Source organism: Aquarana catesbeiana, linkage group LG07, assembly GCF_042186555.1.
Source record: "Aquarana catesbeiana isolate 2022-GZ linkage group LG07, ASM4218655v1, whole genome shotgun sequence".
Taxonomy (NCBI): Eukaryota; Metazoa; Chordata; class Amphibia; order Anura; family Ranidae; genus Aquarana; species Aquarana catesbeiana.
Genome location: NC_133330.1, coordinates 77,458,983 through 77,483,026, shown reverse-complemented (window position 1 = coordinate 77,483,026; position 24,044 = coordinate 77,458,983). Strand labels below are relative to the sequence as shown.

At 44.5% G+C, this 24,044-nt stretch overlaps 1 protein-coding gene across 4 annotated transcripts in view; it reads right to left on the bottom strand.

The window, feature by feature from the left end:
• The window catches only part of SLC6A1 (solute carrier family 6 member 1), a 275,099-nt gene that overhangs the window by 48,480 nt on the left and 202,575 nt on the right, over positions 1-24,044 (bottom strand). For all 4 annotated transcript variants that reach the window (XM_073592351.1, XM_073592350.1, XM_073592349.1 and 1 more), the window contains 4 exons: positions 22,642-22,776; positions 22,451-22,554; positions 12,719-12,843; positions 11,820-11,932 (listed from right to left, as the gene is read on the bottom strand). In XM_073592351.1, the coding sequence (XP_073448452.1) occupies positions 11,820-11,932; positions 12,719-12,843; positions 22,451-22,554; positions 22,642-22,776 (477 nt within the window). The remainder of the gene's footprint in view (positions 1-11,819; positions 11,933-12,718; positions 12,844-22,450; positions 22,555-22,641; positions 22,777-24,044) is intronic.

Below are 24,044 nucleotides of genomic sequence, written 5' to 3'. Positions count from 1 at the left end.
ACAAGTACTTGGCTGTGACACACCTAATTCTACACCTTCATTCCTCTCACTGCAGGTCTCAGAGAGGACTGAAGGTCTAGTGGGGTTGGAAATCTCAGCTGATGAGGAGCAAGGAGAGATCCTCTTTGTTCTTTGGTGTGGGTCTTTTAGATACGCTTGCCAACGAACTGCATGGCAGGTCAACATATGTCTGGTCAAGCATGTGGTACCCAAGCGGGAGATGTTTTGGCCACGCGAGATACGCTTGAGACATATGTTGCAAATAGCAGCGGTGCGATCTGATGCACTCGTCTCAAAAAAGGCCCACACCAAAGAACTTTTTGAATAACGCGCAGAGACTGCAGCGCCCTGCACATGTGGAGCTTTGGGGTGTGATGCAGTCAATGTGCTGCCCTTAGGCTGGCCCCTGGAGGGCGTCCTGCCTCGTTGGTGATGTGCCGCCGCCTCCTCCTCCTCCTCCTCCTCCTCCTCCTCCTCCTCTCTCCTATCAGGCACCCACGTTGAGTCAGTGACCTCATCATCCCCTCCCTCCTCATCACTGGAGCAAACCTGGCAGTATGCTGCAGCAGGGGGAGCATGACTGCCAGATTGCTGTCCTTCTTGGGCACCCCCTCTGTCCGTGCTCATGTTACTGCCTTCATCGAGCTCAGTATCGTCATCAGAGCCTTCCAAACGCTGGGCATCCTCCTGGAGCATGTACCCAACACTGTGGTCAAACAGTTCGAGGGAATCCTCATGAGGACATGGTGGAGCTAGGGAAGGAGTCACTGATGACATTGAGCTGAGGGAAGAGGCCGCTGCTTTGCCAGACAAAGCACCCTGGGCATGGGTGAGAGAGGATGAGGAGGATGAGGACGGCTTGGTCATCCACTCGACCAAGTCTTCCGCATGTTGCGGCTCAACACGGCCAGCTGCCGAAAAAAAGGCCAAGCGTGTCCCATGGCCACGTGCTGATGAGGATGCACCGTCTCCACGACCAGCACTAGACACAGAGCCTGCTTGCCCTCTCTTATTGGCTTGTGACTGTCTGCCTCTCCTTCTTGGCCTTCCAGACATACTAATGGCCTGTAGCTGCACTAAGCTGGGATAGAACACCTGTAATTTTCTTCAAGTAGCTTTATATACTGTAACCAGACAAGCCTGCCTGTCAGTAGGAAGATAACAGGAACGGATCTAGCTGTACACTGTGAGCAGGACGCACTGTACTAAATGTAAATAGTCTAGCTGCCTGACCGTGGTACTAATAGGATCAAATAGAACACCTGTAATTTTCTTCAGGTAGCTTTATATACTGTAACCAGACAAGCCTGCCTGTCAGTAGGAAGATAACAGGAACGGATCTAGCTGAACACTGTGAGCAGGACGCACTGTACTAAATGTAAATAGTCTAGCTGCCTGACCGTGGTACTAATAGGATCAAATAGAACACCTGTAATTTTCTTCAGGTAGCTTTATATACTGTAACCAGACAAGCCTGCCTGTCAGTAGGAAGATAACAGGAACGGATCTAGCTGAACACTGTGAGCAGGACGCACTGCACTAAATGTAAATAGCAGGAACGGATCTAGCTGAACACTGTGAGCAGGACGCACTGCACTAAATGTAAATAGCAGGAACGGATCTAGCTGAACACTGTGAGCAGGACGCACTGCACTAAATGTAAATAGCAGGAACGGATCTAGCTGAACACTGTGAGCAGGACGCACTGCACTAAATGTAAATAACAGGAACGGATCTAGCTGAACACTGTGAGCAGGACGCACTGCACTAAATGTAAATAGCAGGAACGGATCTAGCTGAACACTGTGAGCAGGACGCACTGCACTAAATGTAAATAGCAGGAACGGATCTAGCTGAACACTGTGAGCAGGACGCACTGCACTAAATGTAAATTGCAGGAACGGATCTAGCTGAACACTGTGAGCAGGACGCACTGCACTAAATGTAAATAGTCTAGAAGATAACAGGAACGGATCTAGCTGAACACTGTGAGCAGGACGCACTGCACTAAATGTAAATAGCAGGAACGGATCTAGCTGAACACTGTGAGCAGGACGCACTGCACTAAATGTAAATAGCAGGAACGGATCTAGCTGAACACTGTGAGCAGGACGCACTGCACTAAATGTAAATAGCAGGAACGGATCTAGCTGAACACTGTGAGCAGGACGCACTGCACTAAATGTAAATTGCAGGAACGGATCTAGCTGAACACTGTGAGCAGGACGCACTGCACTAAATGTAAATAGTCTAGAAGATAACAGGAACGGATCTAGCTGAACACTGTGAGCAGGACGCACTGCACTAAATGTAAATAGCAGGAACGGATCTAGCTGAACACTGTGAGCAGGACGCACTGCACTAAATGTAAATAGCAGGAACGGATCTAGCTGAACACTGTGAGCAGGACGCACTGCACTAAATGTAAATAGCAGGAACGGATCTAGCTGAACACTGTGAGCAGGACGCACTGCACTAAATGTAAATAACAGGAACGGATCTAGCTGAACACTGTGAGCAGGACGCACTGCACTAAATGTAAATAGCAGGAACGGATCTAGCTGAACACTGTGAGCAGGACGCACTGCACTAAATGTAAATAGCAGGAACGGATCTAGCTGAACACTGTGAGCAGGACGCACTGCACTAAATGTAAATTGCAGGAACGGATCTAGCTGAACACTGTGAGCAGGACGCACTGCACTAAATGTAAATAGTCTAGAAGATAACAGGAACGGATCTAGCTGAACACTGTGAGCAGGACGCACTGCACTAAATGTAAATAGCAGGAACGGATCTAGCTGAACACTGTGAGCAGGACGCACTGCATTAAATGTAAATAGTCTAGATAGAAGATAACAGGAACGGATCTAGCTAAACTGAATACAGTGTATATATATATATGCAACACCTGGGATGCATATATATACACAATACACTGTAAGTGCAGCTAACTGACTGACTGTTCTGCCTAATCTATCTAACTCAAATCAAATGACACTGTCTCTCTCTCTCTCTATCTCTCAGCACACCGGAACACACACTACACAGGGCCGCCGTGCAGGCGGCCTTATATAGTGTGGGGTGTGTACTAAATCCCCTGAGCCATAATTGGCCAAAGCCACCCTGGCTTTGGCCAATTACAGCTCTCTCTACTGACGGCGCTGTGATTGGCCAAGCATGCGGGTCATAGTGCATGCTTGGCCAATCATCAGCCAGCAATGCACTGCGATGCCGCAGTGAATTATGGGCCGTGACGCGCCACACGAATTTAGCGCGAACGGCCCATAACGTTCGCAATTCGGCGAACGATCGAACAGCCGATGTTCGAGTCGAACATGGGTTCGACTCGAACACGAAGCTCATCCCTAATATATATATACAGTGGGGATGGAAAGTATTCAGACCACCTTACATTTTTCACTCTTTGTTATATTGCAGCCATTTGCTAAAATCATTTAAGTTCATTTTTTTTCCTCATTAATGTACACACAGCACCCCATATTGACAGAAAAACACAGAATTGTAGACATTTTTGTAGATTTATTAAAAAAGAAAAACTGAAATATCACATGGTCCCAAGTATTCAGACCCTTTGGTGTGACACTCATCATATATTGCTGTCCATTTCTTCTGATCATCCTTGAAATTCTACACCTTCATTTGAGTCCAGCTGTGTTTGATTATACTGATTGGACTTGATTAGGAAAGCCACACACCTGTCTATATAAGACCTTACAGCTTACAGTGCATATCAGAGCAAATGAGAATCATGAGGTCAAAGGAACTGCCTGAAGAGCTCAGAGACAGAATTGTGGCAAGGCACAGATCTGGGCAAGGTTACTGTCAGAGAGGTTGCCTGGTTGGGCGTTGGTGCGCGTTGGTGCGTGTGTTCCTGTGCGTGCTGGGGCGCGTGTTCCTGGGGGCGCCGGCGCGTCTGGTCTGGCCGGCCGTGGTTTGCAGGGTAGCGTTCGGGCGCGCGTGCGTGCGTTCGCGCTAGCGCGCGTTCGCCTATGGGCGTTACTGCAGGCGTGCCTGGTAGTGCTGGCGTGCACGCCGGTGTTCGGGGGTGCGCTCGGGCGCGTGGGCAAATCAGCGCGCGCACGAGCGCGGCGTTTGGCGCCAATCTGCCTATTTAGGTCTGCCTCAATCCCTGTTCAGTGCTGCCTGATCAACAGCTCTGTGCCTAAGTTCCGTGATCCTCTCTGTGTTCCGTATCTCTGAAGTTTTGACCTGTTACGACCCGGCTTGCCTTTTGGACCTCCCTGACTGCTGCCTGAACCCGACTCCGGCTTGTTTGACCCCGCTTCTGCCTGCTCCTTTTGTACCTCTGCTGCCAGCCCGTTGCCGACCTTTGCCTGTGTGTGACCAGCCTAGTAAGCTCCTGCTCAGCATCAGTTCCAGCGTTCCTGAGTTCTACCTGCTGCTAGAAAGACCACCTTTCTCCAGGATCCATATACCAGGCCCTCATACCACTCCGTACTCGCGGGCTTCCTGTCTGCTCTATCAGGGGCCCCGAGTCGGATACGTAAGGGAGCCTACCCTCTGCCCAAGTGGACTCACATCTGGTAAGTGTGGGACCTGACAGTATCAGGCAGCCATGACTGAGTCCGGGCAGGGGGCCTCCCCCATGGATGAACTTTGCAGGCACCTAGCGGGCCTCACCCAGGCGGTTAAAAGCCTACAAGAAGGCTATACAAGACTGGAAGGACAGGTCCAGGCCCTCTCAGCATCTCCTCAGGGAGCAGCACCTGCTAACCCTTCCGCAGCACCCTCTGTAGTAATGCTCCCACCGGAGCCCAGGGTGCCTACACCTGAAAAGTTCTCTGGAGAACGTTGCAAGTTCTGGGCATTCCGCAACGCATGTGAGCTTTATTTTGCCTTACAACCCCATACGTTTTCTTTGGAAGCCACTAAGGTGGGGTTCATTATATCACTTCTGACCGGCGAGCCTCAGACCTGGGCCCATCGTCTACTGGAGCAAAAATCCAGATCTCTGGATTCCTTGGATGACCTCTTCATAGCAATGTCTCAGCTATACGAGGAACCCCAACTAACGGCTACTGCAGAAGCCGCCTTGCACTCTCTACAACAAGGTCGCAGAGCGGCTGAAGATTACGCTGTAGAGTTTAGACATTGGAGCTCTAATACGGAGTGGAATGACGCGGCCTTGCGTCACCAATACCGGCTGGGGTTATCCGACCCCCTTAAAGATGAATTGGCACGTGTGGGGATACCTCAGACGCTGGATGAGCTCATAAACCTGTCAAACCGCCGTCTTAGAGAGAGACGTTCTGAGAGGTCCGTTGGCCACCCACATCCCACTTGGATGTTTCCCAAGGTTCTTATTGCCCCGAATCAAGCTTCTCCTGTCTCATCTGTTCCGGCCCAGGAAGCTCCAGAACCCATGCAGCTAGGACTGACTTGACCTCAGAAGAGAAGACGCGCAGATGCGCACTCAATCTGTGCCTGTATTACGGAGAACCAGGACATTTTGCAAGGGCATGCCCCAACAAGAGACGTAAGTGCCTGCCGTCCTCTTCTTTGTGTGCACTTGTCTCACCCAGATCCGGTAACCATTTAACACTTTCTGTTATGTTACAGCTACCTGGAAGGAACATCCCAGTACCGGTCATTATTGATTCGGGAGCATGCAGCGGTTTCATTAACCGAACCTTCGTCAAAAACCATAACATTCCTATCCAACTCAAGGCCCAGGGACTGGCAGTATTCTTAGCGGACGGCTCCACCCTCAGCTCTGGACCAGTTACCCAGGAGACCGTTCCTTTACTGACCACTATTGGCCCAGAACATCAGGAAGTCTTACGCCTGGATGTCATCTCCTCTCCTCTCTTTCCAATCATCTTAGGAATGCCTTGGCTACAAGCTCACAATCCCAGTATCGACTGGTCCACAGGCAAGATCCAGTTTCTGTCCAATTATTGCAAACAACACTGCTTGCTGGGAAACCCCATGACACCATCTCAGTGCCTTTGCTTAGACTCGGATGCCAAGTCTTGTCAAAATCTTCCCGAACCCTACCGGGATTTCCTGGATGTGTTCAGCAAGAAGGGGGCAGAAACTCTCCCGGTACACAGACCCTACGACTGCCCGATAGAGCTTTTACCCGGAACTGAAGTTCCCTTCGGGAGGATTTTTCCCCTAACTGAGCAGGAGTTGGGCACCTTGAAAGCCTATATCGACGAAAACCTAAAGAAAGGATTCATTCATCCCTCCACATCTCCAGCAGGTGCAGGCATCTTTTTTGTGGAAAAGAAAGATCACTCCTTAGGTCCCTGCATCGATTACCGGGAACTAAATAAGATTACTATAAAGAACAGATATCCGTTACCTCTAGTGCCCGAACTATTTCAAAGATTAGGATCCGCTACCGTCTTCACCAAGCTGGACCTCCGCGGAGCCTACAATCTGATCCGCATAAGAGAGGGGGATGAGTGGAAGACGGCCTTTCGTACTCGATTCGGGCACTACAAGTACCTCGTCATGCCCTTTGGCCTGTGTAACGCGCCAGCCACCTTCCAGCACTTCGTCAACGATGTCTTCCGTGACTTCCTGGACCTATACGTCATCGTCTATCTGGACGATATCCTGGTTTTCTCTGCTTCCCTGATTGACCACCGCAAACACGTACGAAATGTACTTACCCGACTCAGACAACATGGGCTTTATGCCAAACTCGAAAAATGTGAGTTCGAGCTCCAATCTATTCAGTTCCTAGGCCTGGTCATCTCTCCCGATGGTATCAAGATGGACCCGCAAAAAGTATCTGCTATCTTGGATTGGCCTGCACCTGTAGACAAAAAAGGAGTACAGCGCTTTATTGGCTTTGCCAATTTTTATAGGAAGTTCATTAAAGGATTCTCTTCGATAATAACTCCCATTACTGAACTCATCAGACAGGGAACCCGGTTCTGCTGGACCCCTAAGGCGCAATTGGCCTTTGAAAAACTCAAGGCTTTGTTTACTTCAGCCACTATTCTTAAACATCCCAATCCAGCCTTACCCTTCGTATTAGAAGTGGATGATTCCGAAGTTGCGGTAGAAGCCGTGCTTTCACAAAGACAAGGCGCTAAAGCGCTCCTGTACCCTGTGGGGTTCTTTTCACGTAAACTTTCTTCTTCCGAAAGGAACTACGACGTGGGAGATCGGGAACTTCTAGCCATTAAGGCAGCTTTGGAAGAATGGCGTTATCTTTTGGAGGGTGCTGCTCACCCCATTTTGGTCTACACAGACCATAAAAATTTGTAATATCTGAGAACGGCTAAGAGACTAAAACCCCGGCAAGCCAGATGGGCACTTTTTTTTTCCCGATTCATATTCCACATCACCTACAGACCCGGATCCAAGAATGTCAAATCCGACGCTCTCTCCCGCATGTTCCTTGATTCAGAAAAAACCCTACCTCCAGACACCATCCTCCCTTCTGAGAATTTCCTGCTGTTACAAGAAGATCTGATCTCTCAGATTAGACGGTCCTCTATGGGAATGACATCACCTGCTGAAGCTTGTACCAAACAAAATTGTGGTCCCTGAGGAGCTAAAAGTACGGGTGTTAAACTTGTGCTATGACCACAAATTGGCCGGTCACTTTGGCGCACGAAAGACAATCGATCTAGTACAACGTACCTTCTGGTGGCCTCACCTTGTTAAGGATTGCAAGGAATATGTTGAGTCTTATAATACCTGTGCCAGAAACAAGAATAGCCGGGCAAGGGCATGGGGTCTGTTAAAACCTTTACCGGTTCCAGAGAGGCCGTGGACCATGATTTCAATGGACTTCATTGTTGAACTACCCCCATCAGAAGGTTTCTCTTCCATCTTCGTTGTGGTAGACAGGCTGTCTAAAATGGCCCACTTCCTCCCCATGAAGGGCACCCCCTCGTCTATGGAAACCGCTACCATCTTTATCAAAGAAATTATCAGATTGCATGGAGTACCAACCAACATAGTTTCTGACAGAGGCGTCCAATTCACCTCCAGATTTTGGAAAGCCCTCTGTAGCTCCTTGGAGATTGAATTGTCATTTTCTTTGGCCTATCACCCCTAGTCAAATGGACAAACTGAAAGGACGAATCAGACCTTGGAGCAATACCTCCGCTGTTTCTCTGCGTTCTCCCAGGATGACTGGGCTTCCCTGCTTCCCATCGCAGAGTTCTCCTACAATAATTCACTGCACTCAGCTACCAACCAGTCACCATTCTATGCTAATTATGGCTTCCATCCATCCTTCTTGCCTGGGTCAATACCCGAGTGCTCCGTCCCTGCAGTATCCGAAACCTTGGACTTTTTTTCAATAAACAACAAATTACTGCAGAATACCATGGCCAAAGCTCAGGAAGATTACAAGAGGATGTTTGACAGGAAGAGACGCGGAGAGCTCGTCCTGGAACCTGGCAACCCAGTCTGGTTATCCACTACTAACCTAAAGTTGGCCTGTCCGTCCAGAAAGCTAGGCCCTAAATACTTGGGTCCTTTCCTGGTTAAAAGGAAAATTAACAACGTGGCATATGAACTTGACCTATCCAACGCCCTGAAGATACATCCAGTCTTCCATGTGTCCCTTTTGAAGCCGGTCACCCCCAATTCCTTTGTTGGCCGCAGTATCGGCCCACCCAAACCTATCCTAGTTAACGGCGAAGAGGAGTTCGAGGTGGAGGCAATTTTAGATTGCAGAAGAAGACGCAACCAAGTCCAATACCTCGTAAAGTGGAAGGGCTATGGGCCCGAAGACAACTTTTGGAAACCGGAAAGCAACTTGCATGCCAGTGCGCGCCGGGGCATTGGTGCGCGTGTTCCTGTGCGTGCTGGGGCGCGTGTTCCTGGGGGCGCTGGCGTGTCTGGTCTGGCCGGCCGTGGTGTGCAGGGTGGCGTCTGGGCGCACACGCGTGCGCGCGTTCGCCTATGGGCGTTACTGCAGGTGTGCCTGGTAGTGCTGGCATGCACGCCGGTGTTCGGGGGCGCGCTCGGGCGCGTGCAGGTGCGCGGGCACCTGGGCAAATCGGCGCACGCACGAGCGTGGTGTTTGGTGCCAATCTGCCTATTTAGGTCTGCCTCAATCCCTGTTCGGTGCTGCCTGATCAACAGCTCTGTGCCTAAGTTCCGTGATCCTCTCTGTGTTCCGTATCTCTGAAGTTTTGACCTGTTACGACCCGGCTTGCCTTTTGGACCTCCCTGACTGCTGCCTGAACCCGACCCCGGCTTGTTTGACCCCGCTTCTGCCTGCTCCTTTTGTACCTCTGCTGCCAGCCCGTTTCCGACCTTTGCCTGTGTGTGACCAGCCTAGTAAGCTCCTGCTCAGCATCAGTTCCAGCGTTCCTGAGTTCTACCTGCTGCTAGAAAGACCACCTTTCTCCAGGATCCATATACCAGGCCCTCATACCACTCCGTATTCGTGGGCTTCCTGCCTGCTCTATAAGGGGCCCCGAGTCGGATACGTAAGGGAGCCTACCCTCTGCCCAAGCGGACTCACCTGTCTGGTAAGTGTGGGACCTGACAGTTACAAATACATTTCTGCTGCACTTAAGGTTCCTAAGAGCACAGTGGCCTCCATAATCCTTAAATGGAAGACATTTAGGACAACCAGATCCCTTCCTAGAGATGGCCATCCGGCCAAACTGAGCTATCGGGGGAGAAGAGCCTTGGTGAGAGAGGTAAAGAAGAACCCAAAGATCGCTATGGCTGAGCTCCAGAGATGCAGTCGGGAGATGGGAGAAAGTTGTAGAAAGTCAACCATCACTGCAGTCCTCCACCAGTCGGGGCTTTATGGCAGAGTGGCCCGACGGAAGCCTCTCCTCAGTGCAAGACACATGAAAGCCCGCATGGAGTTTGCTAAAAAACACCTGAAGGACTCCAAGATGGTGAGAAATAAGATTCTCTGGTCTGATGAGACCAAGATAGAACTTTTTGGTCTTAATTCTAAGTGGTATGTGTGGAGAAAACCAGGTACTGTTCATCACCTGTCCAATACAGTCCCAACAGTGAAGCATGGTGATGACAGCATCATGCTGTGGGGGTGTTTTTCAGCTGCAGGGACAGGACGACTGGTTGTAATCGAGGGAAAGATGAATGCGGCCAATTCCATGGATATCCTGGACGAAAATCTTCTCCAGAGTGCTCAGGACTTCAGACTGGGCTGAAGGTTTACCTTCCAACAAGCACACAGCTAAAATAAGGAAGGAGTGGCTTCACAACAACTCCGTGACTGTTCTTGAATGGCCCAGCCAGAGCCCTGACTTAAACCCAATTGAGCATCTCTGGAGTGAACTAAAAATGGCTGTCCACCAACGTTTACCATCCAACCTGACAGAACTGGAGAGGATCTACAAGGAGGAATGGCAGAGGATCCCCAAATCCAGGTGTGAAAAACTTGTTGCATCTTTCCCAAAAAGACTCATGGCTGTATTAGATCAAAAGGGTGCTTCTACTAAATACTGAGCAAAGGGTCTGAATACTTAGGACCATGTGATATTTCAGTTTTTCTTTTTTAATAAATCTGCAAAAATGTCAACAATTCTGTGTTTTTCTGTCAATATGGGGTACTGTGTGTACATTAATGAGGAAAACAAATGAACTTAAATGATTTTATCATATGGCTGCAACATGACAAAGAGTGAAAAATTTAAGGGGGTTTGAGTACTTTCTGTCCCCCACTTTGAGTAGCACACAAATACCTTTTCTGTGTCATGGTAAATACTTGTATCTTCATCTTACACAGAATTAGCTAAAATGAACCCAACTATTTAGCTGTAATAACCAAAGGTAAATTAAAAAGTCAGTGGAAACTTGAATGACATTTGGTTGGCTCCATCATTTGTTTGTTTGTTTTTTCTTGTTTTTTTATTAATTCTGTGTGTTATTTTAATAAGATATGGTTAATTGACTAAATAATTATATTATGTACAGTATATGCATGACAATATTAGGAGGGGACCCAGTGTATGATTCAAATGCCATTTACATTATTGCAATAAAGTCTACTATAACTTTGGAATGCATGCTGCTTACAACTTCTATATTTATAAGTCAATATGGCTTTCTCTAGTTAGAACCCCTATTTCTGTTGTAGCATTTTATAATACCATTGACTTGTTGCCTCTGATTTCTAATGTTGGTATTTTGAGATGACATTGGTGTTGTCTTTAGAGGAGGTTTTTTTTCTGGTCTTTTCTTAGTGAAGCCAAAGTGCTCAGAGCCCTGGTACAAAATGTAAACCAAAGCTTCACAACATTCCCCTTTATTAGTAACAGCTGCCATATACACAGCTGCTGCATACAGTATAATGAAATCATGAGCATAGAAGCTTAGTTGTTAAACGCATAATGATGATGTTTCCGGTAATTTAGCTAGGGATGAAAGAGTAAAGCATCCCTGAATTTAGCTGGTGATACACATGATATGTTTGCCACCCATTCCGGCTAATTTCTGCTGGATCGGTCTGCCTGATTTCATGTCCAATACAGCAACAGACACCTCAAATATTCGAAATTGTAAATAAAGATCGTATAACTGCTTTTCACAGCTGAAGCAATAAAGTTGTCCAAGTAAGTCACTGCATGTAGGAGGAATAGAGTACTCTGAGCTGCTGAGAGAACAACCTGGGTGACTACGGTGCTTCTTCTGTGAATTTTGAAGATGCATTTCTCCATAATGCCTGAAGCTACAGGCCACTGACTTAAATTTCTTCTGTCCGTTACCATTAGCACATTCATTCAAATAATCTGTTGCAATAAGTACAAAGAGATATGACAGCAAGATACTGTAAATGCTTTAAAATTTTATGATTTTGTAGAAAAACATACCTGACTGTCAATTCCAAGCATCAGCAACATGGAAAAGAAGAGAATAGCCCATAGTGGAGAAATCGGCAGTTGTGTGACAGCTTCTGGATAAGCCAAAAATGCTAATCCAGGTCCTAAATGAAAAATACATGTATCTTTTTTTACAGTAGGTTGGCTGATATTGTTCACTATAAGAGCAGACATTGGATTTTTTTAATGAATTGGTGCATAGACATTGATAATGAATGAAGTATAACACCCCACAACTGATTTTACTTCTTGATGACACACTGGGGAATAAAGAATTCTTATTGGTTACTTTACTTATTTTATCATTTGCCTTTTTAAACAATTCTGCTAACAATGGCATATCTTGGCATACCTCATCCTTGGATAAAGATATTTGCCTGGACTCCTAAGCCTTAATCTAATACCTATTGCTCTAGACCAGGGGTCTCAAACTTGTGGCCCTCCAGCTGTTGCAAAACTACCTGCCTGTCTGTGGGCATGATGGGACCTGTCAGCCTTGCAATGCCTCATGGGCCTTGTAGTTTCGCAACAGCTGGAGGGCCGCCAGTTTGAGACCCCCTGCTCTAGACCTAACATCCACAACCATTGTGATCTCCTGTATCCAACAATCTACTACTAACAATCGAATACACTACTAACAAGTCTTCCCACTACCAGAAACTCATGATGCCTCCTCCTCACCCCTTGCCAACTCTTATAATCCCCTCCAGCTTGCATTGAATGTCCACTCTACTCCAAGAGAAGTGGTTTAGCAACATACTTGCTTAAGTGATGTAGAAGTTGACATTTGAGCCCCCTAGAAGCAACTGCAATCTCTGGTACCTCTGTTCATATGCCACTGTGTCTACCAGTAATAGAAATGCTAGCCCAATCAGTATGGATATACATACCTGAAGCTGCCACTTCTGCTATGGATCTTTTTGTCACATGTGCCATGAATCCAACAATGGAAAAGATGACAAAACCAGCGAACATACTTGTACAAGAATTAATGCAGCAGACAATGATTGAATCCCTAAAAAAGATTGTAATCTCTTGTTAGCTGTAATATGGTTTAGCAAAAATCAATCCTTTTTTTTAACTAGGTTAATTAGAAGCCCAGAAATTAGATACATTTACAGTTAAAAAAAACTAAAAAAAAAAGACTATAGGCTTCAAGGTCACAAGAAAGACTTGTAAGAATGGAATATGGTTTCAGTTTCTCAGGCATTGTGTTACATTTTAAGAAGGTCGGGGTGCACTTTTGCATGCATTTTTGTACTTTTTTTTGTGTTTTCTATTGCATATGTATGTTCCTGCTTAGATGCAGCTGCAAATAATAAATGAACGTAAAACTTACTGTAGCCAGGTGTGGGGCTACAGAAACATGGAGAAGGAGACCATGTCCTCAGTTGCTTTATGTTTTACTGTAATGCTGATGTTATGCTGCACTATCATTTCCATCCAGCAGTGGTTAGATACACAAACATGCCAACCCATAGAGTTGTAGTTCAAGATGGCAACAATACAATGGGGCCAGTGGACTCAGTACTCTACAGTTCCCAGGAAGCACTGAGGAGCGGGGGGGGTGTGAGATGGCTTTTATTGAACTTCCCTATCTTGGTGCCATGTAGCCGGGTCAGAATGTTGCCAGGCTGGACCAGGAGAGATTGAGTGGGAAGGCCCAGAAGGAGAGAGACACTTTTGTTGCAGAACACACACCATAGTGGTCAGGCCACACCATTATTGGAGAGGGACTGGAGTGTCCTCACACCTGCTAAATCACCCTACGTGTCACGTTTTTTCTTCTATTAATACCATTTTCCCACACAGTGTATACCAGTCAGTCTAGGCCTAGCATAACCACCATTAATGAACTCTGGCAGTAGAGCCTCTGAATTTGGCTGCGTAAGTTCTTTTACTGCTCATTATTTCATCTAAAGTGGCCTTGCTACTGTTTATGCTGATCTGAACACCAAATGTTATATTATGCTTAGTCCTTACCACTCATCAGGTTGTTACTACTATTGTTGATTCAGCCTTTTACTTTGTTACCAACTCTGTTTAGTGACTATATATTAAATTTGTGTTTATTGACTTGACTAGTGCCTATTTCTTTGAGAAGGTATTATTGCTGAGTGCCAGCTCTCACTTTTGGTGATTTTCAGTGTCATTGCATGTTTGTACATCCAACCTAGTTTGTCAGAGGGGCTGAGAACAAGGGACCTATTCTATCAAATGGCTCGGGGGGGGGGGGGGGTATCGCTACATTACTAATGTGCATTTTACACATTTTGCCATTTGTCCCTACTGCAGGTATGCCTGTAGGTAAGGGCTTCTTGTATGCAGTATGTACCTAGCCAAAGTGCAGTTTGAACTGTGCTACTGAATGCAATAACACAGCTCCCACGATAGAGTTTCAACCAGTGGGGGAAAAAGAAGAAACAAAAGTAAATGATTTTTCATTGTTTGACATATAAAAGATCTTTCCTAACTTATGGTTGATACTAAAGTTACTAAGAATAAAGATTAAAAATTATATAATTATATATAATCTACTGTGCAAAAGTTTTAGGCAGGTGTGAACAAAAGCTATAGATAATAGTTTATTTTTTACCAATTACCAAAATATATAAAAATAGAAGAGAAAGCCGAATTAAATCCAGATTTGGTGTGGCCACCCTTTCCCTTTAAAACAACATCAATTCTTCTAGGTACACTTGCACACAGCTTTTTAAGGAACTCAGGAGGTAGGTTGTTCCAAACATCCTGGAGAACTAACCACAGATATTCTGTGGATGTAGGCTGCCTCAAATCCTTCTGTATCCTCGTGTAATCCCAGACAGACTTGATGATGTTGAGATCAGGGCTCTATGGAGGCCAAACCATCACTTCTCCATCAGGACTTCTTGTTCTTCTTTTGCTGGAGATAGTTCCTAATGATGTTAGCTGTATGTTTGGGTTGTTGTCCTGCTGCAGAATGATATGCCATTATGGATAAGTATCTGCCTGTATTTCTTTGCATTGAGTATACCACTGATCCTAACCAAATCTCCAACTCCGTTTGCAGAAATGCAGCCACAAACTTGCAAGGAACCTCCACCAAGCTTCACTGTTACCTGCAGACACTCATTATTGTACCGCTCTCCAGCCCTTTGCAAACAAACTTCCTCCTGCTAGAGCCACATGTTTCACATTTTGACTCACCAGTCCAAAGCACCTGTTGCAATTTATCTGCACCCCAGTTCCTATACTTTTGTGCATAGTTAAATCGCTTAACCTTGTTTCCACATTGGAGGTATGGCTTTTTGGCCACAATTCTTCCATTAAGACCACTTCTGGCCAGATTTCTCCAGACAGTAGATGGGTGTACCTGGGTCCCACTGGTTTTTGTCAGTTCTGTGCTGATAGCACTGCTGGACATCTTCCACTGTCAAAAGGAAGTAATGATGTGTCTTTCATCTGCTGCATTAAGTTTCCCTGCCTGACTACAGTGTCTACGGTCCTCAGCATTGCCTGTTTCTTTCTGCTTCTTCAAAAGGGCTTGAACAGCACATCTTGAAACCCCAGCCTGCTTTGAAATCTTTGCCTAGGAGAAACCTTGCTGATGCAGTCTAACTACATTGTGTTTTGTTGCTGTGCTCAGTCTTGCCATAATGTATGACCTGTGACATGAAACTGTCTTTTTTACAATCTCAGCTTAGTAGCAGAGTTTGTCTGTTCCTCACCCAGTTTTAAGCCTCCTACACAGCTGTTTCTGTTTTAGTTAATGACTGTGTTTCAACTTACATATGAAATTGATGATCATTAGCAGCTACTTGGTATAATTGGTTAATCATACACCTAAATCTAATTCTACAAAATCCCTGAGTTTGGGCAAGTGTACAAAGTGTGCAAGTATAAGAACTGATGCTGGCTTGAAGCCAAAGTGTAGTCACACCAAATATTGATTTGATTTTTATTTTTATTTTTTTGCTCACTTTGCATTTTGTAAATGCATAAAAATTAAAATTAAAATATATATTGTTGAAAGCATTCTTACTATACAGCATTTCATAACACCTGCCTAGAACATTTCACAGTACTGTATGTATGTATATATATGTGTGTGTGTGTGTGTGTGTGTGTATATATATAAAATCTCAGAAGTGAGTACACCCCTCACATTTTTCTTTATGACAACAATGAAGAAATGACACTTTGCTACAATGTCAAGTAGTGAGTGTATAGCTTGTATAACAGTGTATATTTGCTGCCCCCTCAAAATAACTCAACACACAGCCATTAATGTCCAAACCGCTGGCAACAAAAGTGAGTACACCCCTAAGTGAAAATGTCCAAACTGGGTCCACAGTGTCAATATTTTGTGTGGCCACCATTATTTTCCAGCACTGACTTAACTCTCTTGGGCATGGAGTTCACCAGAGCTTCACAGGTTGCCACTGGAGTCCTCTTTCACTCCTCTATGATGACATCACGGAGCTGGTGGATGTTAGAGACCTTGCGCTCCTCCACCTTCCATTTGAGGATGCCCCACAGATGCTCAATAGAGTTGAGGTCTGAAGACATGCTTGGCCAGTCCATCATCATTACCCTCAGATTCTTTAGCAAGGCAGTGGTTGTCTTGTAGGTGTGTTTGAGGTCATTATCATGTTGGAATACTGCCCTGCAGCCCAGTCTCCGAAGGGAGGGGATCATGCTGGGCTTCAGTATGTCACAGTACATGTTGGCATTCATGGTTCCCTTAATGAACTGTAGTTCCCAAGTGCCAAGAGCACTCATGCAGCTCCAGACCATGACACTCCCACCACCATGCTTGACTGTACGCAAGACACACTTGTCTTTGTACTCCTCTCCTGGTTGCCGCCACATACGCTTGACACCATCCGAGCCAAATACGTTTATCTTGGTCTCATCAGACCACAGGACATGGTTCCAGTATTCCATGTCCTTAGTCTGCTGGTCTTCAGCAAATTGTTTGCAGGCTTTCTTGTGCATCATCTTTAGAAGAGGCTTCCTTCTGGGTTGACAGCCATGCAGACCAATTTGCTGCAGTGTGCGGAGTATGGTCTGAGCACTGACAGGCTGACCCCCCCACCCCTTCAACATCTGCAGCAATGCTGGCAGCACTCATAAGTCTATTTCCCAAAGATGACCTCTGGATATGACGCTGAGCATGTGCACTAAACTTCTTTGGTTGACCATGGTGAGGCTTGTTCTGAGTGGATCTTGTCCTGTTAAACTGCTGTATGGTCTTGGCCACCTTCCTGCAGCTCAGTTTCAGGGTCTTGGCAATCTTCTTATAGCCTAGGCCATCTTTATGTAGAGCAACAATTCTTTTTTTCAGATCCTCAGAGAGTTCTTTGCCATGAGGTGCCATGTTGAACTTGCAGTGACCAGTATGAGAGAGTGAGAGCGTTAACAACAAATTTAACACACTTGCTCCCCATTCATACCTGAGACCTTGTAACACTAACGATTCACATTGGGGAGGGAAATGGCTAATTGGGCCCAATTTGGACATTTTCACTTAGGGACGTACTCACTTTTGTTGCCAGCGGTTTAGACATTAATGGCTGTGTGAGTTATTTTGAGGGAACAAAATAATAGTTCCATTGTAGCAAAGTGTAATTTCCCTGTTCCCTGAAAAACAACCTGACACCATAATCCCCCCTCCACCAAATGATTTGGACCAGTGCGCAAAGACAGGTACATAAAGACAAGGATGAGCGAGTTTGGGGTGGAGGAACTTTCCTGCAGAGAATCCTGACCTCAACCTGATAAAACACCTTTGGGATGAATTAGAGCAGAGACTGCGAGCCAGGCCATCTTGTCCACATCCGTGCCTGACCTCACAAATGCACCTCTGTAAGAATGGTCAAATATTCCCATAGACACACTCCTAAAGCTTGTGGACAGCCTTCACAGAAGAGTTGAAGCCATTATAGCTGCAAAGTGTGGGACAACGCAATACTGAACCTTACGGACTAAGAATGGTAAGAATGGGATGCCATTAAAGGTCATGTGCGTGTAAAGGCAGGTGTCCCAATACCTTTGGTAATATAGTGTGTATATATATATATATATATATATATATATATAGGATCTCACAAAAGTGAGTACACCCCTCACATTTTTGTAAATATTTTATTATATCTTTCTACATGACAACACTGAAGAAATTACACTTTGCTACAATGTAAAGTAGTGAGTGTACAGCTTGTATAACAGTGTAGTTTTGCTGTCCTCTCAAAATAGCTCAACACACAGCCAGCCATTAATGTCTAAACCACTGGCAACAAAAGTGAGTACACCGCTAAGTGAAAATGTCCAATTTGGGCCAAATTAGCCATTTCCTTCCCCGGCGTCATGTGACTCGTTTGTGTTAGAAGGTCTCAGGTGTGAATGGGGAGCAGGTTTGTTAAATTTGGTGTTATCGCTCTCACTCTCTCATACTGGTCACCGGAAGTTCACCTCATAGCAAAAAACTCTCTTAGAATCTGAAAAAAAGAATTGTTGCTTTACATAAAGATGGCATAGGCTATAAGAAGATCACCAAGACCCTGAAACTGTGCTGCAGTATGGTGACCAAGACTATACAGCAGTTTAATGGGACAGGTTCCACTCAGAACAGGCCTTGCCATGGTCAACCAAAGAAGTTGAGTGCACGTGCTTAGTATCATATCCAGAGGTTGTCTCTGGGAAATAAACATATGAGTGCTGCCAGAGCATCACAGTTCATTGAGTGAACCAAGATTGCCATCATGTACTGTGACATACTAAAGCAGAGCATGATCCCCTCCCTTTGGAGACTGGGCCACAGGGCAGTATTAGAAAAACACACCTCCAAAACAACCACTTCCTTGCTAAAGAAGCTGAGGGTAAAGGTGATGGACTGGCCAAACATGTCTCCAGACTTAAACTCTATTGAGCATCTGTGGGGCATCCTCAAACGGAAGGTAGAGGAGCGCATGGTCTCTAACATCCACCAGCTCCATGAAGCTCTGGTGAACTCCATGCCCAAGGGGGTTAGGGAAGTGCTGGAAAATGGTGGCCAGACAAAATATTGACACTTTGGGCCCAAATTGGACATTTTCACTTAGGGGTGTACTCACTTTTGTTGCCAGTGGTTTAGACAATAATAGCTGTGTGAGTTATTTTGAGGGGACGGCAAATTTACACTTCTTATACAAGCTGTACACTGACTAATTTACATTGTACCAAAGTGTCATTTCTTCAGAGTTGTCACTTGAAAAGATAGAATAAAATATTTACAAAAATGTGAGGGGTGTACTCACTTTTGTGTGATACTGTGTGTGTGTGTGTGTGTATGTATATATCTCAATTAATAAAGAGATTGTAGTTTCAAAGATGCATATATCTTTTTTCTTTAAACCTACAGTATCTATATACAGTGCCTTGAAAAAGTATTCATACCCCTTGACATTTTGTCATGTTATAACCAAAAACGTAAATTTTTTTTATTGGGATTTTATGTGATAGACCAACAAAAAGTGGCACATAATTGTGAAGTGGAAGGAAAATGATAAATGTTTTTCCAAATTCTTTCCAAATAAATATGTGAAAAGTGTGGCGTGCATTTGTATTTAGCCCCCTGAGTCAATGCTTTGTAGAACCACCTTCCGTTGCAATTACAGCTGCAAATATTTTTGGGAATGTCTCTACCAGCTTTGCACATCTAGAGTGACATTTATGCCCATTTTTCTTTGCAACATCGCTCAAGCTCTGTCAAATTGGATGGAGAGCATCTGTGAACAGCAAGCTTCAAGTCTTGCAACAGATTCTCAAATTAATTTTGGTCTGGACTTTAACTGGGCCGTTCTAACACATGAATATGCTTTGATATAAACCATGCCATTGTAGCTCTGGTTGTATGTTTAGGGTCGTTGTCCTGCTGGAAGGTGAACCTCCACCCCAGTCTCAAGTCTTTTGCAGACCCTAATGCAGCGTACACACGATAGGATTTTCCGACAACAAAATCCATGTTTTTTTTCCGACGGATGTTGGCACAAACTTGTCTTGCATACACACAGTCACATAAAGTTGGACAGAAATTCCAAACGTCAAGAACGCGTGACGTATGACGAGCCCAGAAAAATGAAGTTCAATAGCCAGTGCAGCTCTTCTGCTTGATTCTGAGCATGCGTAGAAATTTGTGCATCGGAATTGTGTACACACAATTGGAATTTCCGACAACGGATTTTGTTGTCGGAAAATTTGAGAACCAGCTCTCAAATTTTGTGTGACGGAGATTCCGATGGAAAATGTCCAATGGAGCCTACACACGGTCGAAATTTCCGACAACAAGCTCCTATGGTGTGTACGGGGCACTAGAAGTTTTCTTCTAAGATTGCCCTGTATTTGGCTCCATACATCTTCCCATCAACTCTCACCAGCTTTCCTGTCCCTGCTGAAGAAAAGTATCCCCACAACATGATGCTGCCACCACCATGTTTCACGGTGGGGATGGTGTGTTCAGGGTGATGTGCAGTGTGAGTTTTCCGCCACACACAGCGTTTTGCTTTAGGCCAAAAAGTTCAATTTTGGTCTCATCTGACCAGGGCACCTTCTTTCACATGTTTGCTTTGTCCCCCACATGGCTTCTCACAAACTGCAAACAAGACTTCTGATGGGTTTCTTTTAACAATGGCTTTCTTCTTGCCACTCTTCCATAAAGGCCAGGTTTGTGGAGTGCACGACTAAAAGTTGTCCTGTGGACAGATTCTCCCCCCTGAGCTGTGGATCTCTGCAGCTCCTCCAGAGTTACCATGGGCTTCTTGGCTACTTCTTTTGTTTATGCTCTCCTTGCCCAGCCTGTCAGTTTAGGTGGACAGCCATGTCTTGGTAGGTTTGCAGCTGTGCCATACTCTTTCCATTTTTGAATACAAATGCACAGCACCCTTTGCAGATATTTATTTGTAAAAAAAATTGAAAAACATTTATCATTTTCCTTCCACTTCACAGTTATGTGCCACTTTGTGTTGGTAAATCACATAAAATCCCAATAAAATACATTTACGTTTTTGGTTGTAACATGACAAAATGTGCAAAATTTCAAGAGGTATGAATACTTTTTCAAGGCACTGTAACTAGATATTTAAGTCTGTTAAATGCCTGAAAACCTTAATTACAATTCAATTTATCAAGAAGAGCAATTACTATGATTCACAGTAACATTTACATATTTTGCTATAAATGTTTCAAAAGCGTATCAGAACTGAACATAATTAATATACTGTAGATGCGTTGTCGTAAAAGTAAGAGCATATTCTATGCACTGGTTGCTTGCTTGTACATAAATCCAGTTGGCCTGGAACTGTTCTGTGTGGAGAAATATGGTATAAATGGCTAATTATTTAGAACAGGTATTACTGTTTGTCAGACTGTTGGGATGGTTTAGTGTAACAAGTGGGGGTAAAAAATGTTCCTGCTTTGTTGGTCAGTTGGTTTAAAAAAATACCCCTGGATTGTTGGTCAGTGAGGGTAAAAAAAAAAGCCCCAGCATCATTAATCAGCGTGACTAAAAAATGCTCCTGCGTTTTTGACCAGCGGGAGTAAAAACGCAGGAGCATTGTTTGGTAGGAGCTTCATTGATCAAGAGGCTAAAAAAATACTTCTACTTTGTTGGTCATTGGGAATAAAAAAATTCCCTTGCATCTTTAATCAGTGGGAGTAAAAAATGTTGACGCTTTATTGGTGGTTGGTCAGTGGAAGCAAAAATATCCCTTTCAATATTGGTCAGTAGGAATAAAAAAAGCCCCTTCCTCATTGATCACTGGGAGTAAAAATGCTTCTCTTTTGTTGGTCAGAAGGAGAAAAAATGTCACTGTATGGTTGGTCAATGGGAGTAAAAAAAATGTTCTGGCATCAGTGGGAGTAATTCCCTTGCATACTGTAGGTGGTCATTAGAAGTAAAAAAATACCATGACCAGAACAAAATGAATGCCCCAACATTTGTGGTCAGTAGGTGTAGAAAATACCCAGCAGTGTTTGGAAGGGATTGTGCTCCTTCAATGATGGCAGCAGGAGTCAGTGGGTGTGGAGTCAGTGGGAGGACTAATTCCCCAGGGTTGGTGTCAGTGGGAGGAATTCACCTATAGCTGGAGTCAGTTGGAGGGATAGAACCTTATGGTTTGAGTCACATAGAAGCAATGATGCCCAATGATTGGTGTCACTGGGAGAAAAAGTACACTATCATTGGTGCCATTGGGAGGGATAATTTACCATTGTTTATGGCAGTTGGGTTTGGAAACCCTTCCCCAGCACTGGTATACAAGGGTTACTTACCTTTGAATACACTCTGCTGATTCTCTCCTGATCAGAAAACATCATAGATTGAACTATTGGAGTCACCATTGGGAAAAAGATCACTCCTCCCAACAGTGCCTAAAATACACTTCCTGGTGTTGTAATGCCCTGCAGCAAGCAATAAGAAGGCCATATGGGCCATAATTTGAAGACCACTATTACAGAATGCTGGACCACAATAAAGCCTAAACAGTGATTTTGAACATTAGTTAATAAGGATATCCAGAGTAATGTTTCCAACACTTAGACCACTGCCATATAAAGGCATGTTCTATCTTCTTAGAATGACTATAGGAATATAACTGTACACTTGCCTGTAAACATTATTGTGGAATGGGTTGTAACTTCCAAGGGCAATTAGTGACCCAAGTCCCAGTCCATACGAGAAGAAGATTTGGGTAGCAGCATCCAGCCATACCTGCAACCAAAAAGATGACAAATAAGCTGTTGTAATTATACACAATCAGAACTCAGTAAGAACTTGTGACAAAAAGATGTGTGTTACCTCAGAATCTGACAATTTGCTGAAATCTGGAGTGATGTAAAATAAGATTCCATCCTTGGCTCCAGGTAAAGTTACTCCACGGAAAAACAAAATGACCAGCATAATGTATGGGTAAGTGGCGGAGAAGTAGACCACCTGAGGAAAGATATTTTTATTTATTGCTATAGGGATATTTATTCCAGCATAAACAACTCTAAAACCAATAGGGGTACACTTTACAATAATGCTTAGTGTCCTGCTAGTCACTTTAGGGACTTCAATTATTATAAATATGTTTAAAAAAAAGGCAAGAGGAGAGCCCAGTCATGTAGCCTGTCAAAGTTACGTGACCCACCTCTCCTTCAGTCATAGAGTTTTGTATGCTTTGTGGTTCACCTTATTACCGCCATAATGTAAAAAAAATAGCGGGTAGGTAGACTTAATCTGGAGTGCCATTTCTAAATGGCGATGTAGAAAACACACGTGGTCAGCCAGTGCACCCTTTAAATGCCTTTACATTTGTTCCTTTATATAGTAACAAATGAAAAAAAAAAATCACTAATAAGTACCACCAAAAAGAAGCTCCATCTGCCTCAAATAAATTATAAAAAATAATTTGGGTATAGTGCTGCATGGCTGAGTAATTGTGATCAAGCTATAACAAAATTGACAATTAAAACATAGCCTGGTAATGAAAAAATATATACAGTATAGACAACTACTCAAGTGGTAAAGCAGAGAGAATTTCATGACATAACATTAATGTCTCACACCACAGCCTGCATTTTAATGAATGGGCTGTAAAATTCAGATAGCAGTGTGGAATATTACTGTGATGTATAGCAGAGAGCAGATATAAATTAAATGCTAAAATATCCCCCAAGAGCTAATTCACACTAGCACCTTCATTACAATGCAGCGACTGGTGTGCACTGCAGTGATGCATTGCACTGTTACTTCTTTTTTTTTTAAGTTATTTTATTATGTTTATTTCATTAAGTTCAATTGGCCTCCAAGTGGTGTGAGGCGGTGGGTTACCTGGTACTGCTCTGAAAAGCTTTTCATAAATAGAGTTTATGCACAGGTACTCTTGGATGGGATAGTAGGAGGAATAGCATGAGTCACTTTAACCATCCCATCCCAGCTGTTGCAGTAAAACAACCACTAAAGGGAGAGGTTATACTAAATGGACATTTAAAAATGTCCATCTGTATATTGCTGGTGGCACAAATTCACGAAGAGCCTCTGCTCTTGTTGTCATTAGACAATGGAGCGCATAGGCAAAATTCAGAGCGCTATGCCTTGTGATTGCTGTTCTAGCATATTACAGTGATCACTCATGTAAACAGTACAATTGTTTATATTGAGAACCCTCCTCTTCCTCTCTCAATGGTGGAAGGGTTAAAGTGTTACTAAACCCAGGG